Genomic DNA, 19,203 nt, shown 5'->3' with positions numbered 1-19,203 from the left:
ACCATTTTTTTGAGCATTTTCTTTTTATTCCTTTATACAGGATATCACTGCTTCATCTTGTACCTACCCTGGCCAATCCGTAGAATTACTTATTTCTCTGAGAAGCCCTGGTTCCTTTTATATGGGCACAGTATTAGAGAGTAAGAGCTGGTCACTAGAACTGAATATATATATAATTTGGGTGATTTATTAATGGATTGCCTTTAGGAAAAAAAAAAAAAAAAAAACCCTATAAGAGAGTAAGGAAAATAGGAGAGGGAAGGGGAAAAATCTGAGCAAGGATATGGTTTTGGGTCTTAGCCTAATCAGCTCTGGTGTACCACATGGTACATACAGTTTATTGTGCCTTGGAGGCAAGGGAGCTGGGCTTTCATGCCATTTTTCAGTCATTGGTAACTGCAGGAGTTGGGAGAGGGACAGCAGCAGGGAAACAGCAAAGGGCTACCGTGGCCAGGGGCAGTCCTAATAAGGTTGCAGGTATGAATGCTCCAACATTCTCTGTTGCAGGAGGGATACCAGCTCTGTCCTAAAAATAATTTATCTGAATCTATTAGGAATCTTAGGATAGTGAGATTTCAGATAGTGACAGGTCAGAGAGGAATGGGTATTTGCACACATGTGTACATACACACAGGTGTGTGTACTGCATCCAGTAAAGTGTCAAAGGTTGTGGTTAACAAGTTTGAATAACACTGGCTTAAGATATACCTAAGGTAGGCTAAGCTGTACTTTTTTTGTTGTTTTCTAGGCCGTCGTATATACTGTTCTCTCTAGAATTTCCCCCGTCTTCCGTACCCCCAAGTCTACTGAATTCTTGTTCATTTCCACAACTCAATTTAAAAATCAGTTTCTTAGGAGGCTTTTCCTGATTGCTACTACCTCCGGTTAAAAATTTTTTGTTAAGGTTTAGGATTAAAAACTCCACTAAAACATCATATTTTAGATATAAAGTCCTTTTCTTTGATGAATAAAAGGAAACCTACAGATATGATGTGCCTATATGTAACAAATAATTGGAGAAATAAAAACATGATTTGAAGAATAGGAATATTATACCTGTGTAATATTTTTCATACGAATCCACCTCTTTAAATTCATTTGAGATTAGATAAAAGGATAGGTCAGTTAATTTCACCTAGATTATAGAGGATTCACCACCTACTCCCAGGGTGGCAGTGTACTGTTGTGGAATCAACGCCGAAATTTGGGAGTTAGTAAGACTGACTTATTGTTTCAGACTTTGTCATTAACCTGTCCTTAATGACATAATATGAGATTTGAGGATGAGAAGTAGGGAAAGAGATATCAGATAATCGCTAAGGTTGCTTTAAACCTTACACTTCTATGATTCTAAATATTAATACTTGTCCTAGGTCTCAAGGGGTTCTTGACTCCACACAGAAATAAATTCAAGTTTATGTCTTGTTGCCTGGATTAGTATCTTTTTTAATTTTTTGTTTGGGGTGTTAAAATCGTATGTGTAAAATTCTGTGTTTTTGACATCTGTAGATGAGAAGTATTACCTTATACTTGATATAAGTAGACCAAACAAAATTGTACCCAAATAAAACTATTGATACCCAAATTAACATTCTCCCCCACAATCCCCTATTCTATTTTTTGCATTTTTTCTTTTTTTTGAGACAGAGTCTCACTCTGTTGCCCAGGCTGGAGTGCTGTGGCCAGGTCTCGGCTCACTGCAAGCTCCGCCTCTTGGGTTCACGTCATTCTCCTGCCTCAGCCTCCCAAGTAGCTGGGACTACAGGTGTCCGCCACCATGCCTGGCTAATTTTTTTTTGTGTTTTTAGTAGAGACAGGCTTTCACTGTGTTAGCCAGGATGGTCTTGATCTCCTCTCATGATCCACCCGCCTTGGCCTCCCAAAGTGCTGGGATTACAGGCATGAGCCACTGCGCCCGGCCTATTTTTGCATTTTTAAGTAAGAAGATTGAAGGAAAAAATTGTTAAGAATGTGGTGTTTACCATCCTGCATTGTGTTCTGCTAAAGAACTGTTACAGGGAGATTCTTACAGATCAAAAGATACGTTAATTACCTAAACATGACTAATTGGAATGTAGAGTGTCACATGTTTATGCTGCAGAATAAGGAACCTTGCTTGACTGATTCATTATTGTATACACAATTCCTGGTGTGGTGATTGGTACATAATAGGAACGTATGTATTTGTTTACAGTATATCCGTAACTATCAAATACTAAAACTCTTTTAAATATATGTGTCATTTGTTAAGCATTAAAACAATTTTATTGCATATTTACCGTATGCTGGGAGTTAGAGGGAATTACAAAGTTGAGTTAGACGTGGTCTCTGACCTCATTAAACTTAACTGTTACTCGCAGTAGTTCTCAGTCTAGCTGCATATTATAATTATTTGGGGAGCCTTAAAAAATATCAATGCCTGGCTTTTACCCCAGCATTTCTGATTTAACTGGTCTGGGGTGGGGCCCAAGCATTAAGAATTTTGTACAGTCCTCTCAGGTGGTTCTTCGGTACAGCCAAGGTTGAGAGCTTCTTGTACCGAAATCTTTCTTAGTCTACTCAGGCTGACATAATAAAATCTCGTAGACTGACTGAATGACCCACACAACATAGACTGGGTGGCTTAAAAAATGTACATTAATTTTTTTACTATTCTAGAGTCTAGAAAATTCAAGACCAAGGTGCAGGCAGATTTGGTTGCTGGCAAGGACTCCACCTGACTTGCAGATGGCTGCCTTCTCCCTGTGTGTTTACAGGTGGTGAGCGAGGAGGGATGGGGGAAGAGGAGGTTGGAGGAGGAGGAGGAGGAGACAGGGAGAAGAAGAGAGAGCCCTCTGCCTCTTAAGAGGCCACTAATCCTATCGAATTAAGGCCTCACCTTTATGACCTCATTTGACCTTAATTACCTCTCAAAAGCACTGTCTCCAGATACAGTCACATTGGGGTTAGGGATTCAACATATAATTTGGGGAATGGTAAACACAATTCAATTCATGCCAACCAGTGATCTAGCGGGAGAAGATTGCATATATAGTGTGATATGATGTGTTTAAGTCCAGGTGTGGTTATAGCAACAGAACGAGTGCAGGCAATATCTTGGGGTTAGAGAAAGGAGAAATCACATTTTAGTGCTGAGGTCAGGAAGAACTTTGGGATGGAGAAATGTTGAATTGAGTTTTAAATAAGTAAACTTTGATAACAAAAAATAAGAGGTAGAAGTTGGAAAATAAAGACCGAGATGGAACTAGAGTTTGGCTTTACCTGTTGCTGGGTAATGCATGATTGCTTTGAGCTTTCTGAGTCTTAGTTTCTTTATACCTGCTTCTAAATGAGATGATGTTTGTAAACCAGTTCCATCCACCACCCTTTTCTTCTTTCTGTAAATACTTATCGTGTTGCTTCTGTGTACTATATAGCTGTAAGCTGATTTTTCAGGTAAGAAGGGTAAAATAACCACTAGGTTGGCAAAATGAGGGTTTACATTGTAGAAAATTGAAGTTGGAATTGAGATGCTGGTGGGACTTAGAAACCACCAGTAGATAGTTGAAAATGTGGAGAGTTGGAGATGGAGAGGAGCACTGAGAACTCAGTGTCATAAACACCATCTTTAAAGGTGGAACCTTGTGGGATTGGCCCAGGAGGATTAAGTGCAGATATTACCTTGAAAGTGTGTATACTTCTAGTATTGTTACCGTTGTTCAGGATATTTTTGAAACCCCTTTAAGATTTCCTTCCAGATTCTTCAGTACACTCATCTTAATATCCTCATTTTGGCAAATCTTTGTTCTGAAAGTTAATTTGAATTTCAGCCAAAGTTTAACCAGAGACAGTGTGGTGAAGGTGATAGATGATCATCCTGGGAAATGCTGCCTCTTCCCTTGTCTCGGTTTGTTTTGTGTTGCTATAAAGGAATACCTTACGATGAGTAATTTGTAAAGAAAGGGGTGTATTTAGCTCACAGTTCTGCAAGCTGTACAGGAAGCCTGGCATCTGCGTGGCTTCTGATGAGAGCATTTATGCTGTGTCAGAACATGGCAGAGATGATCAAAGAGGAAGCGAGCATGTGTGAAGAGGGACCAAACGTGAGAGGCATCCTGACTTTTACAGCAACCCAGTCTCTTGGGAACTAGTCAGTTTCTCTGAGAACCAGCCCACTCTGAAGAACTAATCCCCTCTAGCAAGAGCAGGAATTCATTACTGCTAGAAGGGCACAAAGTCATTCATGAGATGTCTGCCCTCATGACCCAAACACATCCCACTGGGCGCCACCTCCTTACACTGCCACACTGGAGATCAAATTTCAGCATGAGATTTGGTGGGGGCAAACCATATTGCTCCCACCCCAAAACAGTTATATTATGGAACTGGTGTTCATGTTTACTTCAGATTAGCTCTGAAGCCATACCAAGAAAGATGATGTGATTTGAGCAAAGGCTGAGTCTTTGAAATAAGTGAAAAACCCTTCAATATAAAAATAATTCTCCTATCCCATTATCAAAGTATTATATTTTCTTTATAGGAATTCTATGAAATATTGTAAGATAAAAGAAGAACCAGTAGTAACAGGGTGGACAGAGGCTTGAGGAACATTCATAGGGTTGAGAATATTACACAGTCTTCTAGATTCGTATGAGAAAAAAAAGTAAATCAGGCAATGTATTGCTAAGAAGGCCACAGGTATGCTGTCATTTATTACTTTGTCAAATGTCTGCTCTTGTCCCATAACACTGCTGATTTTCTACCGGATATCAGTGGGAAATTGTGCTTGTAGGGGCAAAGACAGTCTTGACGTTTTACCAAATAAAGTAAATGTGAAACTTGTTCATTTAAGAAATTATGGCCACAATGGCAGTTGTAACACAGTTCTAAAATTGGCATATCTTATTGCATAAGTTAATTTCCTGCTTTGGTATACTTTTAAATATGTTGTCCCTTTCTGGCCTCTTCTTGGTTAAAGCAGTGTGGGTGGAAGAGGAAGTTTTCACACCTAGCAATCTGCAGAATCTGAGGTCCAAGAAATAGGTGCTATTGGGAAATGGGCACATCTAGTGTGAACAAGGTGGTTAATTAACAGTGAAAGCTGATAGGACAGAGAAACTCAGATGAAGCATACTATTGTGGGTTATGGGTGGTACTTGACCCAGAAGCTAAGCAGAAATAGGCACATCTACCTCACTGATGTACTTTCCGTATTTTGTAAGCGTTTGAGCTTATACAAAATTAGATTGTTAGTGGCTGACCTAATATTTGATGTTTATTCCCTTTAAATGTGTTTTTCAACCAACTGACAAATTGCTCCTCTTGCTTTAAAAAAATTTTTTTTCCATGGTAGGAAGCAGAATCAGAATTCCCTTTGATTTTACTTTCTGATAAAAAATTGAGGACTATGAATTTTTGAATATTGCTTGTTCAAATGGTGCTTCTGAATCACAAACTTACTGTCTAAGGGTTGTTTCCCTGCTTCAGCATAACTGTGGAAGCTCACTTAGCCTTGTTTACTTAAGTCCCCTAAGGCCACCACTCGATGTGCATGGTGGTGTCATTGAAGGTTTAGAACCTAGGTTACATGATCTTGGCATTGGCACTTTACTAGAGGCTTGGTTCATTTCACCTCTGTGAGCCTCTACTTCTTTATCTGCAAAATGAAATCAAAATACCTGCGAGAACTGTTATGAAGACTATATATATTCATTGCTCTCATCTCCAGGTTTCACAGACGTAGACAGGCTGGAGCATTGTGGGGGAAAAAACATCTCTCCTACTCTTGATTTCCCTTTTTGTTTTTGTTTTGTCAGTTCTAGTATGGCTTGAAGGGAAGAAGGTGAATTTTCCTTTTCTAAGATGTCACTCCTTTACCCTTCCTCATTTTACTCTGTCATAGCAAGAAGGTATGAACAAACTGGCAAGAGGAATATCTGGTCATAAGCATACATATCTTTGTGCTGTTGAGGCAAACTGGAGTCTGCCTAGATACCTGGTGTGAAGCACTTAGTGAGAACTAACAATTGAGAACTCTGGTCTCATTGTATTGTACATCATGCCTTCTTCCTGGGGCTCTGCCCTTTGAAGCTCTTCATAGGTAGTAAAGAAGAGGGGCCAGTAGGACGTGGTAGCTCACTCCTGTAATCCCAGCATTTGGGAGGCTGAAATGGGTGGATCACTTGAGTCCAGGAGTTTGAGACCAGCCTGGGAAACATAGTGAGATCCCATCTCTGTAAAATACACATAAAAAAGTTAGCTTGATGTGTTGGTGTGTGCCTGTGTTTCCAACTACTTGGGAGGCTGAGATAGAAGGATCACTTAAACCTGGGAGGCAGAAGCTGCAGTGAGCTGTGATTACGCCATTGCGCCCTGTCTTGGGTGACAGAGTAGTACTGTGTCTCAAAAAACAAAAACAAAACCCAAAAAAACCCCAAAAATACTCCCCCCAAAAAGCTAAACAAACAAGAGGGACCCAAATATAGAAACTACTGCTAATGAGAACATTATTGCAAGTTTATTACAAGCATTTTTCATGTTTTTCCTACAGAGTAAACAGTAGCACCAAACTGTCTTCAGGAACGAGTAAGTGTAACTAGTAAATTTTTTAAAAAGTGGCATTACCTAAGTAAGTATCAAATTAGTTAAATTAGAATGTTTTCATTATTGAAAGGGCATAGCTTGCCCTTCATATATCACATTCTTTCCTATTAAAGACTCTGTAATATTCTGATTTGCTTCACTGTTGTCTTTGTGGATTCATAGCAAGTGCTGCTGTCAGTAGCCTTATAATCTAGTACTGCCATATTGCAAGAACACATGAGCACCAAAGCAAAATATGAGCTAACAAATTCAGCCAATGAAAAAGGTGAAAATTGACTTCCAGGTGATGATAGAATGTTGAGAAGTTAGAGCTTTGGAAATTTTCCCTGGTGGTGTTATCCTGATTCTTTAATTCAGTATAAATTTATGTGACTATACAGTAGCAAACTTTCAAAATTTAATTTTTAGTTTTTCAACCTCTGTACAAATGTATAACATATATACACCAGATTGAGATTAAGAGAATAACTTTGTAATATTGTGAATAAAAATTGCCATATCTATACTATTTGTAATGTTGAAGATAGCTTTTTCAAAAATTATAATTAATAAATCATTGATATTTAGTGACTGGTATGCTATCAAGTAGGAAAATCTTTAGTAGAATTTTCATATTTTTAATACTGTCATTTCTGATTTAATACCAAGAATTTGGAAAATTTGAAATCAATATTAATGTAATTCTGGAATTATTTATTTGCCCTAGGAAATTTTAGAAGAATGATCAGATGTCTTGACAAACTGTTTTAAAAATGTGTTTGATAGGAATATTATATCTTAGAATTCATAATGTAGGTAAATTTCTATTTTAATTTGTTTTTGGAAAAATGGTTTGATATTACAAATCTATGTCTGTATTCGAGGAATTGATTTAAACTAATATTTCCTTAGTCATTTAAGACCTAGTTGGAAGATTTATAGAGCAAAGAGAAGATTCATGAGGATGCATTGTGACTAAGTTGTGTAGATGAAAATTATATATGTGAAAAAAAGTAACAGTTTGAAATTGATTTTATAAATAGATCGGTATAATCCAATATCTTCTAATCTGTTCAGTAATTACACTGAATAGTTATTGATGCCTAGTTATGATTTATTCTGTAGGCAAGGCAAAAAGGAATTTGTAGGGATAGTCTCAGTTTTATTCTTTTCTCTGTAAGTAAGCATCAGCTTTCCACTCTATAAGATGTGTCACAGTCCCTTCAAATTCAGCATGTACACAACTGAATATCTGTCTTACCTGATCCTTCTTTTGTATTCCCTAGCTCAATAAATGGGCATATCCTTTTACTTGAAGCCAGAAAACTAGGAGTCCTCCTTGAATCATCCCGTTCCTTTAGCCCCTTTAGGCACCATCAGGCTTGTAGGAACTCCCTCTGAATTTGTCCTTTTCTCTCCATCCGTGCTTCCAGTTCCTTCTCAGTGCTTTGTATTGTTTCCTCTTTTTTTTGAGACAGAGTCTCACTCTGTCTCCTAGGCTGGAGCGCAGTGGCATGATCTCGGCTCACTGCAACCTCCGCCTCCTGGGTTCAAGCAATTCTCCTGCCTCAGCCTCCTGAGAAGCTGGGACTGCAGACGCGTGCCACCACGCCTGGGTGATTTTTGTAGTTTTTTTTCACTAGAGACAGGGTTTCATCATATTGGCCAGGCTGGTCTGGAACTCCTGGCCTCAAGTGATCCGCCCTCCTCAACCTCCCAAAGTGCTGGGATTACAGGTGTGAGCCACTGTGCCCGGCCTGTTTCCAGTGGCATCTGGCAAAGCCAAGGAAAAAAAGAATGTGTAAATAAATGATATAACGAAGAGTTCAGGCCTATGGGCCAAATCTGGAAAGGCTTATAAGCTAGGAACGGTTAGTAACATTTTTGAAGGGTTGTTTAAAAAAACTAGGAGTCCTCCTTGAATCATCCCGTTCCTTTAGCCCCTTTAGGCACCATCAGGCTTGTAGGAACTCCCTCTGAAAAAGCTTAAAATACTTATACTCTGGTTCTTAACAGAAATAGTTTGTCTACCTTTACATAGGCAATGAAAATTAGAATACAACCACAGGTGTCATAAAGAGAAAAAAAATCATGTGAACCCCTTCATATCAATTTTTTGTTTGAAAATTTAAGTGAAATAGTGTCATTGAGAAATGTAATCTTGCTAAAACTTCAGCCGACTCTAGAGGAAGTAAAAAGCCCTTACAAAATTGAAACAAAAGTTAAAATTATCTTTGTGCCTGTGGGTCTTACACATACACACATACATACCCCAAAACGCAGGCCCTGATAGGTTGTGTATTGGTTGGGATTCCACCATGGAAATAATCAGTAGGAGGAAAAAACATATATATCTTAACATGTGTGTATATATATATACACACACACACATATATATATGCATATATGTGCAAAATACCTTCCCAGCATCACCTGAATTAATGTTTACGTGAATAACTGGGGACTCTAACCCAGCCAAACTGACCCATAAAACTGACCATCACAGGTGGTTTTTAACAAACTTTCAAGGAACTAAGAAAAATCTTTGTTTTATACACAATGTTCTAGATAATATAAAGGGAGAGGAAGGTCCCTAATTTATTGTTTAAATAATGCAACTTTAACACCAAAACAATGCAAACATAAGGGAGGCAAGTCATAAGCAAACACCGACATGGTGACAACTGAAAAGATTTTAAACACAATTTGAGCATCCAAGACAGAGGTCTTGCTAGTTACTACTTAACCACTTTTCTAAAGGATGTAGCCAGCAAGAATTAAGAAAGAGGATGCAAAACTGTTTCTGTGATTGTCTACATAGAAATTGGAAAAGAATCTGTTGTCAAATTATTAAAATTGAGAGAGATTGTATTGATTATAAGGACAACATAAAAAATCAGTTGAACCTAAACACTAGCAGTAAATAATTACAACAGGTTATTTATGGAAAGATACATTTACCAATAGAAATCTAATGAAAGATGAACAGTAACTTTAAAGAGAAAATTATGAATCTTTTTGTCTACTTAGTAACCTAATTTCTAATAGTTATGTGTTGAAATCTTCCACTGTGAGTGCAGATTTCTGTAATTTTTTAAGCTAATCTATTGTAAATTGAGGTAAAATATACAGTGAAATTTACAGATCTTAAATGAGTTTTCAGAAATGTATATACCCTAATGAAGACATTTTTCAGAGAGTACCTTTTCAGCTCCCATAAATAAGCACTGTTGTAATTTTTATCACCATAGATTAACTTTACATGTTCTTGAATCATGGCAGTATGTACTCCTGTGTCTGCTTTCTTTTGCTCAGATGTTTTTGAGATTCACCTAGGACAGATCACCTACCCTACTGATAGTAATGGTATACCAATAGTATCATTGTTTTTTATTGCTAAGTAATTTTTGGCTATTCTGAATAATGCCTCCGTAAATAGACTTGTACAAATTGTTTTCCAGACTTATATTTTCTTTTTTTTTTTTGAGACTGAGTCTCACTCTGTTGCCAGGCTGGAGTGCAGTGATGCGACCTTGGCTCGCTGCAACCTCTGCCTCCTGGGTTCAAGTGATTTTCCTGCCTCAGCCTCCCAAGTGGCTGGGACTTCAGGCACACGCCACCACACCCAGCTAATTTTTGTATTTTTAGTAGGGACGGGGTTTCACCTTGTTGGCCAGGATGGTCTCTATCTCTTGACTTGCGATCCGCCCGCCTTGGCCTCCCAAAGTGTTGGGATTACAGGTGTGAGCCAGGACATATATTTTAATTTATCTTGCATAAGTGAATACCTAAGAGTGGAACGTATTTAACTTTATAACTCAGCAGTTTTCCAGAGAAATGTATCATTGCACAGTCCCACCAGCAAGATATGAAAGTTACAGATGCTCCACATTCTCTCCAATGTTGGTGTTGTCATTGTTTTTAGTTTTAATCATTCTCTTGCATTCAAAATGATACAAGGGGTTTCATTTGCAGTCTCTTAATGATTAATGATTTTGAGCACCTTTTTATATATATATTTACAATTTGCATATCATCTTTTGTGATGTGTCAGTTCAAGCCTTTTGCCCATCTTTTATTGACTTTTTATTATTGATAGGTAGGGGTTCTTGATATATTCTGGACTCAAGTCCTTTGTTCTATTTATTTTTATATTTTATATACACACACACACACACACACACACATATATATATATATATATATATGAAGTAAGTTTTTCCTTCTGGTCTGTAGCATGCCTTTTTAAAATTTTCTTAATTGTGTCTTTTGATAAACAAATGATTTCATATTAGTGAAGTCAAATTGATAATTTGTATACTTTACTGCCTTATGCCCTCTTTAAGAAACTGTCCACTCCAAGGAATTAAAGGGTCTTTTTTTGTTTAATAGTTTTAGTTTTTACATTAGGCTTATGATCCATGGCCAATTAATTTTTGTGGTTACAGTGAAGTAGGTGGTCAAAGGGTTTAACTTTTTTTTTTTCATGTTAATATGGTTCTGCCACCATTTGTCAAAAATACTTTTATTTCTTCATAAACTAGCCTTGGTGCATTTGTCAATAAATTTGTTGTATATACATGGAAGTATTTCTGGATTCTTTTGTTCTCTTTTATTACATTACTCTTTTTGGTTACCCGAATTATGCCAATACTACATTGTCTTGATTTCTGTGGCTGGGTAGTATGACTTGTAAACAGGTAGTTGCTGAATAGCATCTAAATTTGTTCTTCTGTTTTAGTGTTGTTTTGGCTATTCTGTGTCCTTTGTGCTTCCATATACATTTTTTCACTTTTTTATTATAACTTTATTTTGTAATAATATAATAATAATAGGAAACTGCAAAATCATGCAGTTTCCATGTATCTACCTTCTTCCCTTTCCCTAATGATGCTATCTTACATAACCATGGTATATATATTCTCAGTGGGTGTGATACTGCCTTCAAAGGATAACAGTTGACACTGGTGGAGACAAAAATACTCTCAACATATAAAGCACTGTTACACCTGCAGTACGTAAACATATATGCTTTATCTGCGATATTAACATTTCATAGGGGTACATTGGGAAAAAAATGTCAAAAAAGGCTCCTTTTAGGGCAAAAATGAAAAAAGGTTGGGACAGGCTCCTGTAATGAAATGTGAACAAGGAAACCGGGAATTGGCAATGGTGTAATATCGTTGATTCAGGTACTAATCTTAGTCGAATTTCACCAGTTTTTACATGCACTTTTTGTTGTTGTTCTATAGTTATATGACATCTGGATTATGAGGATTTTCTCCTGTGATTGTTTGTAGACTTTTTTTCTTTAACTTTTTATTTTGAAATAATTATAGACTCACATAAAATTGTGAAAAATACTATATAGACTGAGTGTCCATCTCATAGCGTTCCCCAGTGGTGACATCTTATATATCTGTAGTATAATATCAAAACCAGGAAACTGAAGTTGATACAGTACTGTTAACTAGATTATAGACCTTTTCAGTTTTCACCAGTTTTTACATGTACTCATATGTGTGTGTATATAATTCTGTGTAATTTTATACCATGTTTCTTTTTTTATAGGGAAAGCGTTCAGAGTTTTACTATTAAGTATGATGTAAGCTAGAGGATTTTTTGTAGATGCCCTTCATTAAAGAAGTTCCCTTCTGTTCCAAGTATACTGATTTTGTTTTTTATGAATGCTTGTAGAATTTTGTCCAATTTTTTGGCATCAATCGATATGATTATATGGTTTTCCTTTTTTAGTCTGTTAATATATCTGATGGATTACATGGGTTGAATTTCTAATGGTGAGCCACCCTTGTCTCCCTGGAATAAATCCAACTTTGTTGTTATGTATCTTTCTTTTTATGTATTGCTGGGTTTGATTTGTTAATATTTTGTTGAGGATTTTTGCATCTGTGTTCATGAGGCATAGTGGTCTGTGGATTTTGTGGGTATGTGTATGTGTTTTGTAAATACCGTTCTTGCTTTTGGTATCAAGGTATCTGTGCCTTCTTGGGTTAGTTTTGGTTGTTTTGTGTTTTTTTAAAGGAATGTGTTCATTTCATTCTAGTTGTCAGGTTCATTGGCCTAAATTTGTTCATAATATTCCCTTATTATTTAAAAATATTTATCATTTCTGATGTTTGAAATTTGTAACCTTACTCTGGCTAGTGGTTTATACATTTTATGAATCTGATCCTCTCAAAGAACCAGCTTTAATTTCATTGTTTTTTTTTTAATTTTATTTGTGTGGTATTCTTTATTTCATTGATTTATATTTTGATATTATTTCCTGTTTTGCTTGCTTTGTATTCATTTTACCCTTTTTCTGGTTTCTCAAGGTAGAAACTTAAGTTGATATAAGACCTTTTTTCATTTACTAGCTAGGTTTTTAGTGATACAAATTTCCTGCCAAGTACAGTTTTAGCTGGATTACGTAAATTTTGATATATTGGTTTTATTTTCATTCTTACCAAAATACTGTCTTATTTCCTTTTTGACATTTTCTTAGCTCCATGGGTTATTTAAAAGTGTGTTATTTAGCTTACAAATATTTGGAGATTATCCAGAGATCTGTTATTGGTTGCTAATTTAATTACATTGGTGTCAGGGAACATAGTTTGTAGGGCTTGAATTCTTTCAGATTTATTGAGGTTTGTTTTATAGCCACAGTATGGTTTATTTTAGTAGATGTTCTTCTGTTATTAGGTATTCTATAAATGTTAGTTAGATCAAGTTAGTTGATAATGTTGTTCAAGTACTTCACAGTTTTAACACATTTAAATATATGTTTTTGCAATATGATTTATATATTTTACATTTGTATATCATGTGTTCAGTTTTTTTTCTGTCAGAGCATATTCTCTGTTACATTTTGTGAGATATTTTATTTTACAAAGAAGGTTACAAAATATCTTCCATCGTTCATGCTTTTCTGTAATGTGGTTTTGTTACCAAGAATGGAATCTGATTTCCTTCCACTTGAATGTGGGCTATCCTTAATGACTCGGAATCAGTATAGTGCAGCATGAACGAATGCTGTTGCATGGCTCCAGGTAGAGAGGCCATTGGTAGATGTTCTGGTTTACAGTCCTAACTGAGCACTTCTTTTGGCCATTCCAGGCCAGGTGTCAGATACATATATGAAAAAAGAAGTAATTTTGGAAGTAAGTCCTCTAGCCCCAGCTTTTGTAGCTGTTGAGACCAACACCAGAACCACCAGAACTTTGAGTCTTCCCAGATCAGACCCCTCTTACCAATAGTTTATTGTTTATTGTTCCATATCACCAAATTCGATTAGTGGTTGTTGTTGCACATAGTAGTCATTCCCCAGTATACGCAGGGGATTGGTTTCAGGAGCCCCATATTTACCAAAACCTGTGCGTTCTCAAGTCCCACCACGGGCCCCTCAGAACCCATGTGTATGAAATGTTGGTATACCATATAGGTTTGCATCTCCAAAATACCGTATTTTCAGTCTGCATTTGATTGGACAGTATCTGAGTGTTAAGTGGACCCCCACAGTTCAAACCCATGTTGTTCAAGGATCAACTGTAACAAGGAGATTACTTCTTTTTCTCTAGGGTTTGAAGGTGGTAAGCATTTTAGTTCCTATATATCTGAATGTTCTTAACCTCACTCATAATTGGTAGTTTAAAGACTCTAGAATTCTTCGTAATTCTCTCTCAGAACTTGGAAGTTATTTCTCCATTGTCTTGTTGCATCATGTCTTGCTAGTGAGCCATGACGTAAATCTCATTCTCATTCTTTTATGTAGGCAGTGTTTATTCACTTTTGAAGCTTTTAGGATTCTGGGGTTTCAGACATGGTCCATTGCTGTCTGAGGACTCAAGTCTTTGTATTTGCCTCAGTATATTTATTATACTTCACAATAATCTAAAATCTTCTTTCCTGTATTCTTTCAATGGGAAACTGTCTGGTCTTTTGGGGATAAATAGCTATATATACCTTTTTCACCCATGACCTGAAGGCAGCGAGGAGGTGACCATTTGGCTCCTATTGAGTCACTTTAATTAATAACTGTTTAGTTTCTGCCAGGGGTTTTCTTGCTTTCCATATTTGCTGCTTCAGAGCACGGAGCAGCGCCCACTTTTGGCATGTGTTTTTTTCCTGGACACTCTATAGCAATATGATTACCTCATTTAATCTGATCTAATCTGCCTTTTTATCTTTCAGAGATTCCTCATCATTTTGGTTCACTGAAGACACTTATCCCTTGTTTATTTTTCAGGACTCTCTTAGCATTTAAGGAGCAGGTGGGACTCTAGAGCAGGTGTTCAATTTGCCATTTTAGTTCAGTTGTAGAAGTTGTGTTTAAAATGCACAGAAATCACATACGCTTTGTTTTCATATGGACTTGCAGTTCCACCTTTTCTTTTGCTAGTTCTTTTTTAGGCTACTCTTACTGCTAGGTAGAAAAACTACTTGTGTGTCTCTTAATCTTGTATCTCTTCATCTATTCTTGGATCTCAGTATCAGTGAAAATCCTCTTTTGTGGATTATATTAATAAGGGAATGATGATTTAGATGCCAACTTTGACAAGACTGCATGGAATATGTTATAAAGTAAAAATGTCGTAGTATAGTTTGCAGAAATTTTAAGAAACATGTTGCTTGTATTCCTCACATTTTTGTTGTTGTATATAAAAAAATTGCAAATATGATGATTTTCAATGACTAAAATAATCACGATTTCATAAGGTTGTAAGTTTTGAGTATATTTGCATAGGCTTTTAAGTAAACCAGAGTCTTATTTTTCCTTTAATCTGGTGATTTGCTTGAGACTTTATTAAAGAAAGATCTTTTTTTTTTTTCAGACCAGCATCTCAGACACGTTGAAAAAGATATTTTGATCCCTAAAATAATGAGAGAAAAGGCCAAAGAGAGGTGTTCTGAACAAGTTCAAGGTAAGATTCAAATATTCATGTAAAGATCAAATTTATTTTTAATAATATGATCTGAATTTAATCCTTAGCCCCAGAATCAAGTAGTCAATGAATTAATATGTATGAATTGCTTCTCACCCTTTTGCTGAAATACCAGTATTTCAGCTTTCAGAACTTCCAGTGATGTTCAATTCATTTACAGTTTAAAAATATTTCCCTAAATTACTAGTAAAAAACATCTTTCATTTTTACCCTCAGAGGTACAGTTATATCCATAGAAAAACTTGGTATGAGTAATTTGGAGAAACAAGTTATTCTGATGATTTTTATAGGGGAGGAAGAAACATCAGATCTAGCTTATACCTGTGAGTCTGGGGTTTTTGTTTTGTTTTACGTTTCTAAGTGGAAGATATTTATGTAACTACATAAACTAGACAGCTACACATGTATGTTTTCTTTGGAAAATGTTTTAACATGAAATACTCCTGTAGATCTAGAGACATCAGTGAATAATGTGCAATATTCTAGTGAAACATGTAAACAAAGCAGTGAAAGGTGAAAGTGAGGCCATAATACATTTGTAAATGATGAGTTATTAGAAAAGCACATGGCAATATTACTGTAGAAATATCTTTAAAAATTTCTACCTCTTGGAAGGGCCATCAAAAAGAAGTAACAAAATTTTATGGACATAGGCTATTTTCCTGGATTTACTTCTTCAGTTTCTGTGTGGTCATCTTTGTTGAGGGAACACAATAATTTTTAGCGAGGGTGATGGGCTGCACTTCCACTGCAAGCTTCTCTACAGGGGAGCAGACCTGTGTCAACTCTAATTTCAGGACTGGGTCAATAACATTTGGATACTAGGAATGCTTTTGTTCCCTTCCCTGTCCTCTGCCCTTAGAGAGGACCTTTGCAATTGATGAATGGAGGCAATAAAATAAGAGTAGTTCTTTGAACTCAACAATGTGTGATGGTCATTTTTGTTTCTTCAGCAACTTATTATGACCTATCCATTTTAAAACTCATATAAATAACCATCCTATGGTTTTACTCTTGCTTTCCTGTGAATTAGTTTAATAGTTTAATCAGAGTACCTTTCTTTAACACCTACCCCCAGGTGTCTTGAGAAGTCAACCTATTGACACCTGCAAGTAGTGCATGTATGGCATTGGCAGGTGTCATGTTTATGGTCACAAGAGGTACAATGTGCACATTCCTCATAGAACTTAAAAAATGTATATCCTGATTCAGGTGAGGGGAGATAAAACTCAAAAACTCTATAATAAAGTTGTAGGGCTTTTTATTGCTAGGAAAATTTACTTATTACTGATATATCAGTCTGAAGTTATACATATAAGTTGTATTTATGCTGTCATGTAGCACATTATCTTTATACCTGGAATGAAAGAAAGCTAGCTAACTCAATTACAGTTTAAATTTTACTGACATAATTCCAAGGAAAATGCAGAATTATTGTATGACTTTGGGTTTCAGAACTGTCTTTCATTGTCTCTTAGACAGTGAAACTTTGTTTTTGGTTTTTGAAATGAAAGAGTAGAGTATAACTTTAAAATGTTTATTTGTGTTACAAAACTAGTGTTTTATAATGGTACAGAAAATAAGTGTTTGATTTTCACTTCATCAAAAGTTGTTTAGGATGTTGATGTAGTTAAGTTTTTGCTTTTTCAATATAGTTAAGTTTTCTGAAACTGAAAGCATCTTAAAATCTGTGATTCATTTGGATTATTTAAATGTATTCATCTATATTAGAATGTAATAACATAATTTGAATTTCTTATAGATAATTATATATTGATTTTTTAGGCCATGTGATTCAAAACAATGTTTTAGAATCTAAAATTGATGAGAGAATAAGAAGACTATTTTCTAACCATATAAATTAGGAAATGATATACATTAGAATTATTCAAGCAGCAAAAGAAAACTTCATTTAAACTGAACAGTAAGACATAATTTAGAATCGGGACATTTCCATTGTAGTTTATTTACTGTTTATAGCTTTTGCTTTATTAAATAATTATAGGATTTTTATATAAAAGCATTATGTATGCCAATTGTATGGTTCTTAGATAAAAGATACAGGAATTTTAATAAGTGATCTGACTTTCTGCTAAATGCCTAAAACATGATTATGTAGGAAAGCTTTTCCGTTAGATTTTTTTTTTTAAACGTCATTTCAACCCAGCTGATCATAAGAATTGGGTCAGACTGTCAGCAACTTAGGTTTGTGAAGGGAATGGAACAGCTTTTCCATGGACAAAGAGAAATGAAATCACTTTCAATGAAAGAAAGATGCCTCATTATAGTCACCAACAGCAGTTATTGACAGCTACACTTCCTATTAACAAGGAGCATTTAACTAAGAGTTTGGCTGTTGGATCTTTGGACTTGATCTAATTTGCTAGCATTAATTAGTTTCTTTTGAGCACAGACACTTGGTGCTCACAGCTATAGATCTGGAGGGCTAATTAGGATAGAAAATTGAACAGAATTGGGTAAGGCATTAACTTTCAACCATTACCAGCTGGGACACTGATAAAGACCACAGAGTCCAAATGTTACCTATTGATGTGAGGAGTACCCTAATGAATATCAATTTCAGCCAGGTTGCTATATTCTTACTAGTTGTCTCTTCATTATAATTTTTTAACCAGCTTACATTATACTCTCTTTATCTATACACCATTGGTTTTTACTTACTGTACACTGAATTCATCTGAGTTGCATATTTCACCTAACGTTTAAATACAGTTAAAATTTGTCTTAAGCAGTAGATAACATTTAGAATGTTTCATCATTATATACCCTTGTAATTCTAAAATTTAATTTTAATCTGGAATTACATGATTCTGATTCTACAATGAATCAATGACTTGTAATATGCCGTTTCAATATAATGAAAACTATAACGTAATACAAAAAAAAATTAGCTTTTGGATGACAATTAGTTTTCATATTATTCAAATGGTGTCGACTCTTGAATCTTGGTCTTTATAAAATATATTTTTAATAATGTGAAGTAAGAAACACGAAAATATATGGTTTCTTTTTTTCCCCCTTTTCCTTTGAAATGGAGTCTCACTACGTTGTGCAGGCTGGTCTCCAACTCCTGGCCTCAAACAAGTCTTCTGCCTTTGCCTCCCAAAGTGCTGGAATTGCAGGCATGGACTACTGTGCCTGGCCTGTGTTTCTTTTTGAAGAGAAGAATAGTGCTGAGCACCTTTCCTTTTTGAACTTTGATTTGATTTGAAAAGGTGGCTTGACTTAGAGATTAGAAAGGAGAATCCTGATCTTGCTATTGGGGAAACTTTGATAAGATTATAAACTCTGTTGGTATCAAAAGAAAAGTTATTGACTTAAATATAAAATTTAATTTTATAGTATTCTTTCCTTGCTAGTGATATTATTGGCAGTGAATAAAGCCACTAAAATAAATGACTGAAGTGTCATTGTACTGGTAGACAGTAACACAGTGTACTGGTAGACAGTAACACAGTGAACACTGAGTACATTGGGAATAGAAATGAAGGAAAACTCTAGAATGGCCAAATCACTTTCTTACTTCCTCCCGCTTTCCTCACCTTCCAAAAGCCAAAACAGTAATATCTCACCAACTGTAATTATGAAATAATTACTTTTTCTTGGATCTAGGAGTTAGCACCTTGTGTCTTAGGGAGATGGTTTGACAAACTCTGGATTTCAACTTTGTGTCTTTTTC

At 35.7% G+C, this 19,203-nt stretch overlaps 1 protein-coding gene across 1 annotated transcript in view; it reads left to right on the top strand.

The window, feature by feature from the left end:
- Nucleotides 1–19,203, top strand: part of CMC1 (C-X9-C motif containing 1) — a 78,642-nt gene that overhangs the window by 5,587 nt on the left and 53,852 nt on the right. Inside the window, exon 2 of the mRNA XM_023207261.2 lies at nucleotides 15,393–15,482. Coding sequence (XP_023063029.1) covers nucleotides 15,393–15,482 — 90 coding nt within the window. The remainder of the gene's footprint in view (nucleotides 1–15,392; nucleotides 15,483–19,203) is intronic.

Source organism: Piliocolobus tephrosceles, chromosome 2 (genome assembly GCF_002776525.5).
Source record: "Piliocolobus tephrosceles isolate RC106 chromosome 2, ASM277652v3, whole genome shotgun sequence".
NCBI classification, from domain to species: domain Eukaryota; kingdom Metazoa; phylum Chordata; class Mammalia; order Primates; family Cercopithecidae; genus Piliocolobus; species Piliocolobus tephrosceles.
Note: the sequence above shows the minus strand (reverse complement) of the source record. Positions and strands in the feature narration are given on the sequence as shown.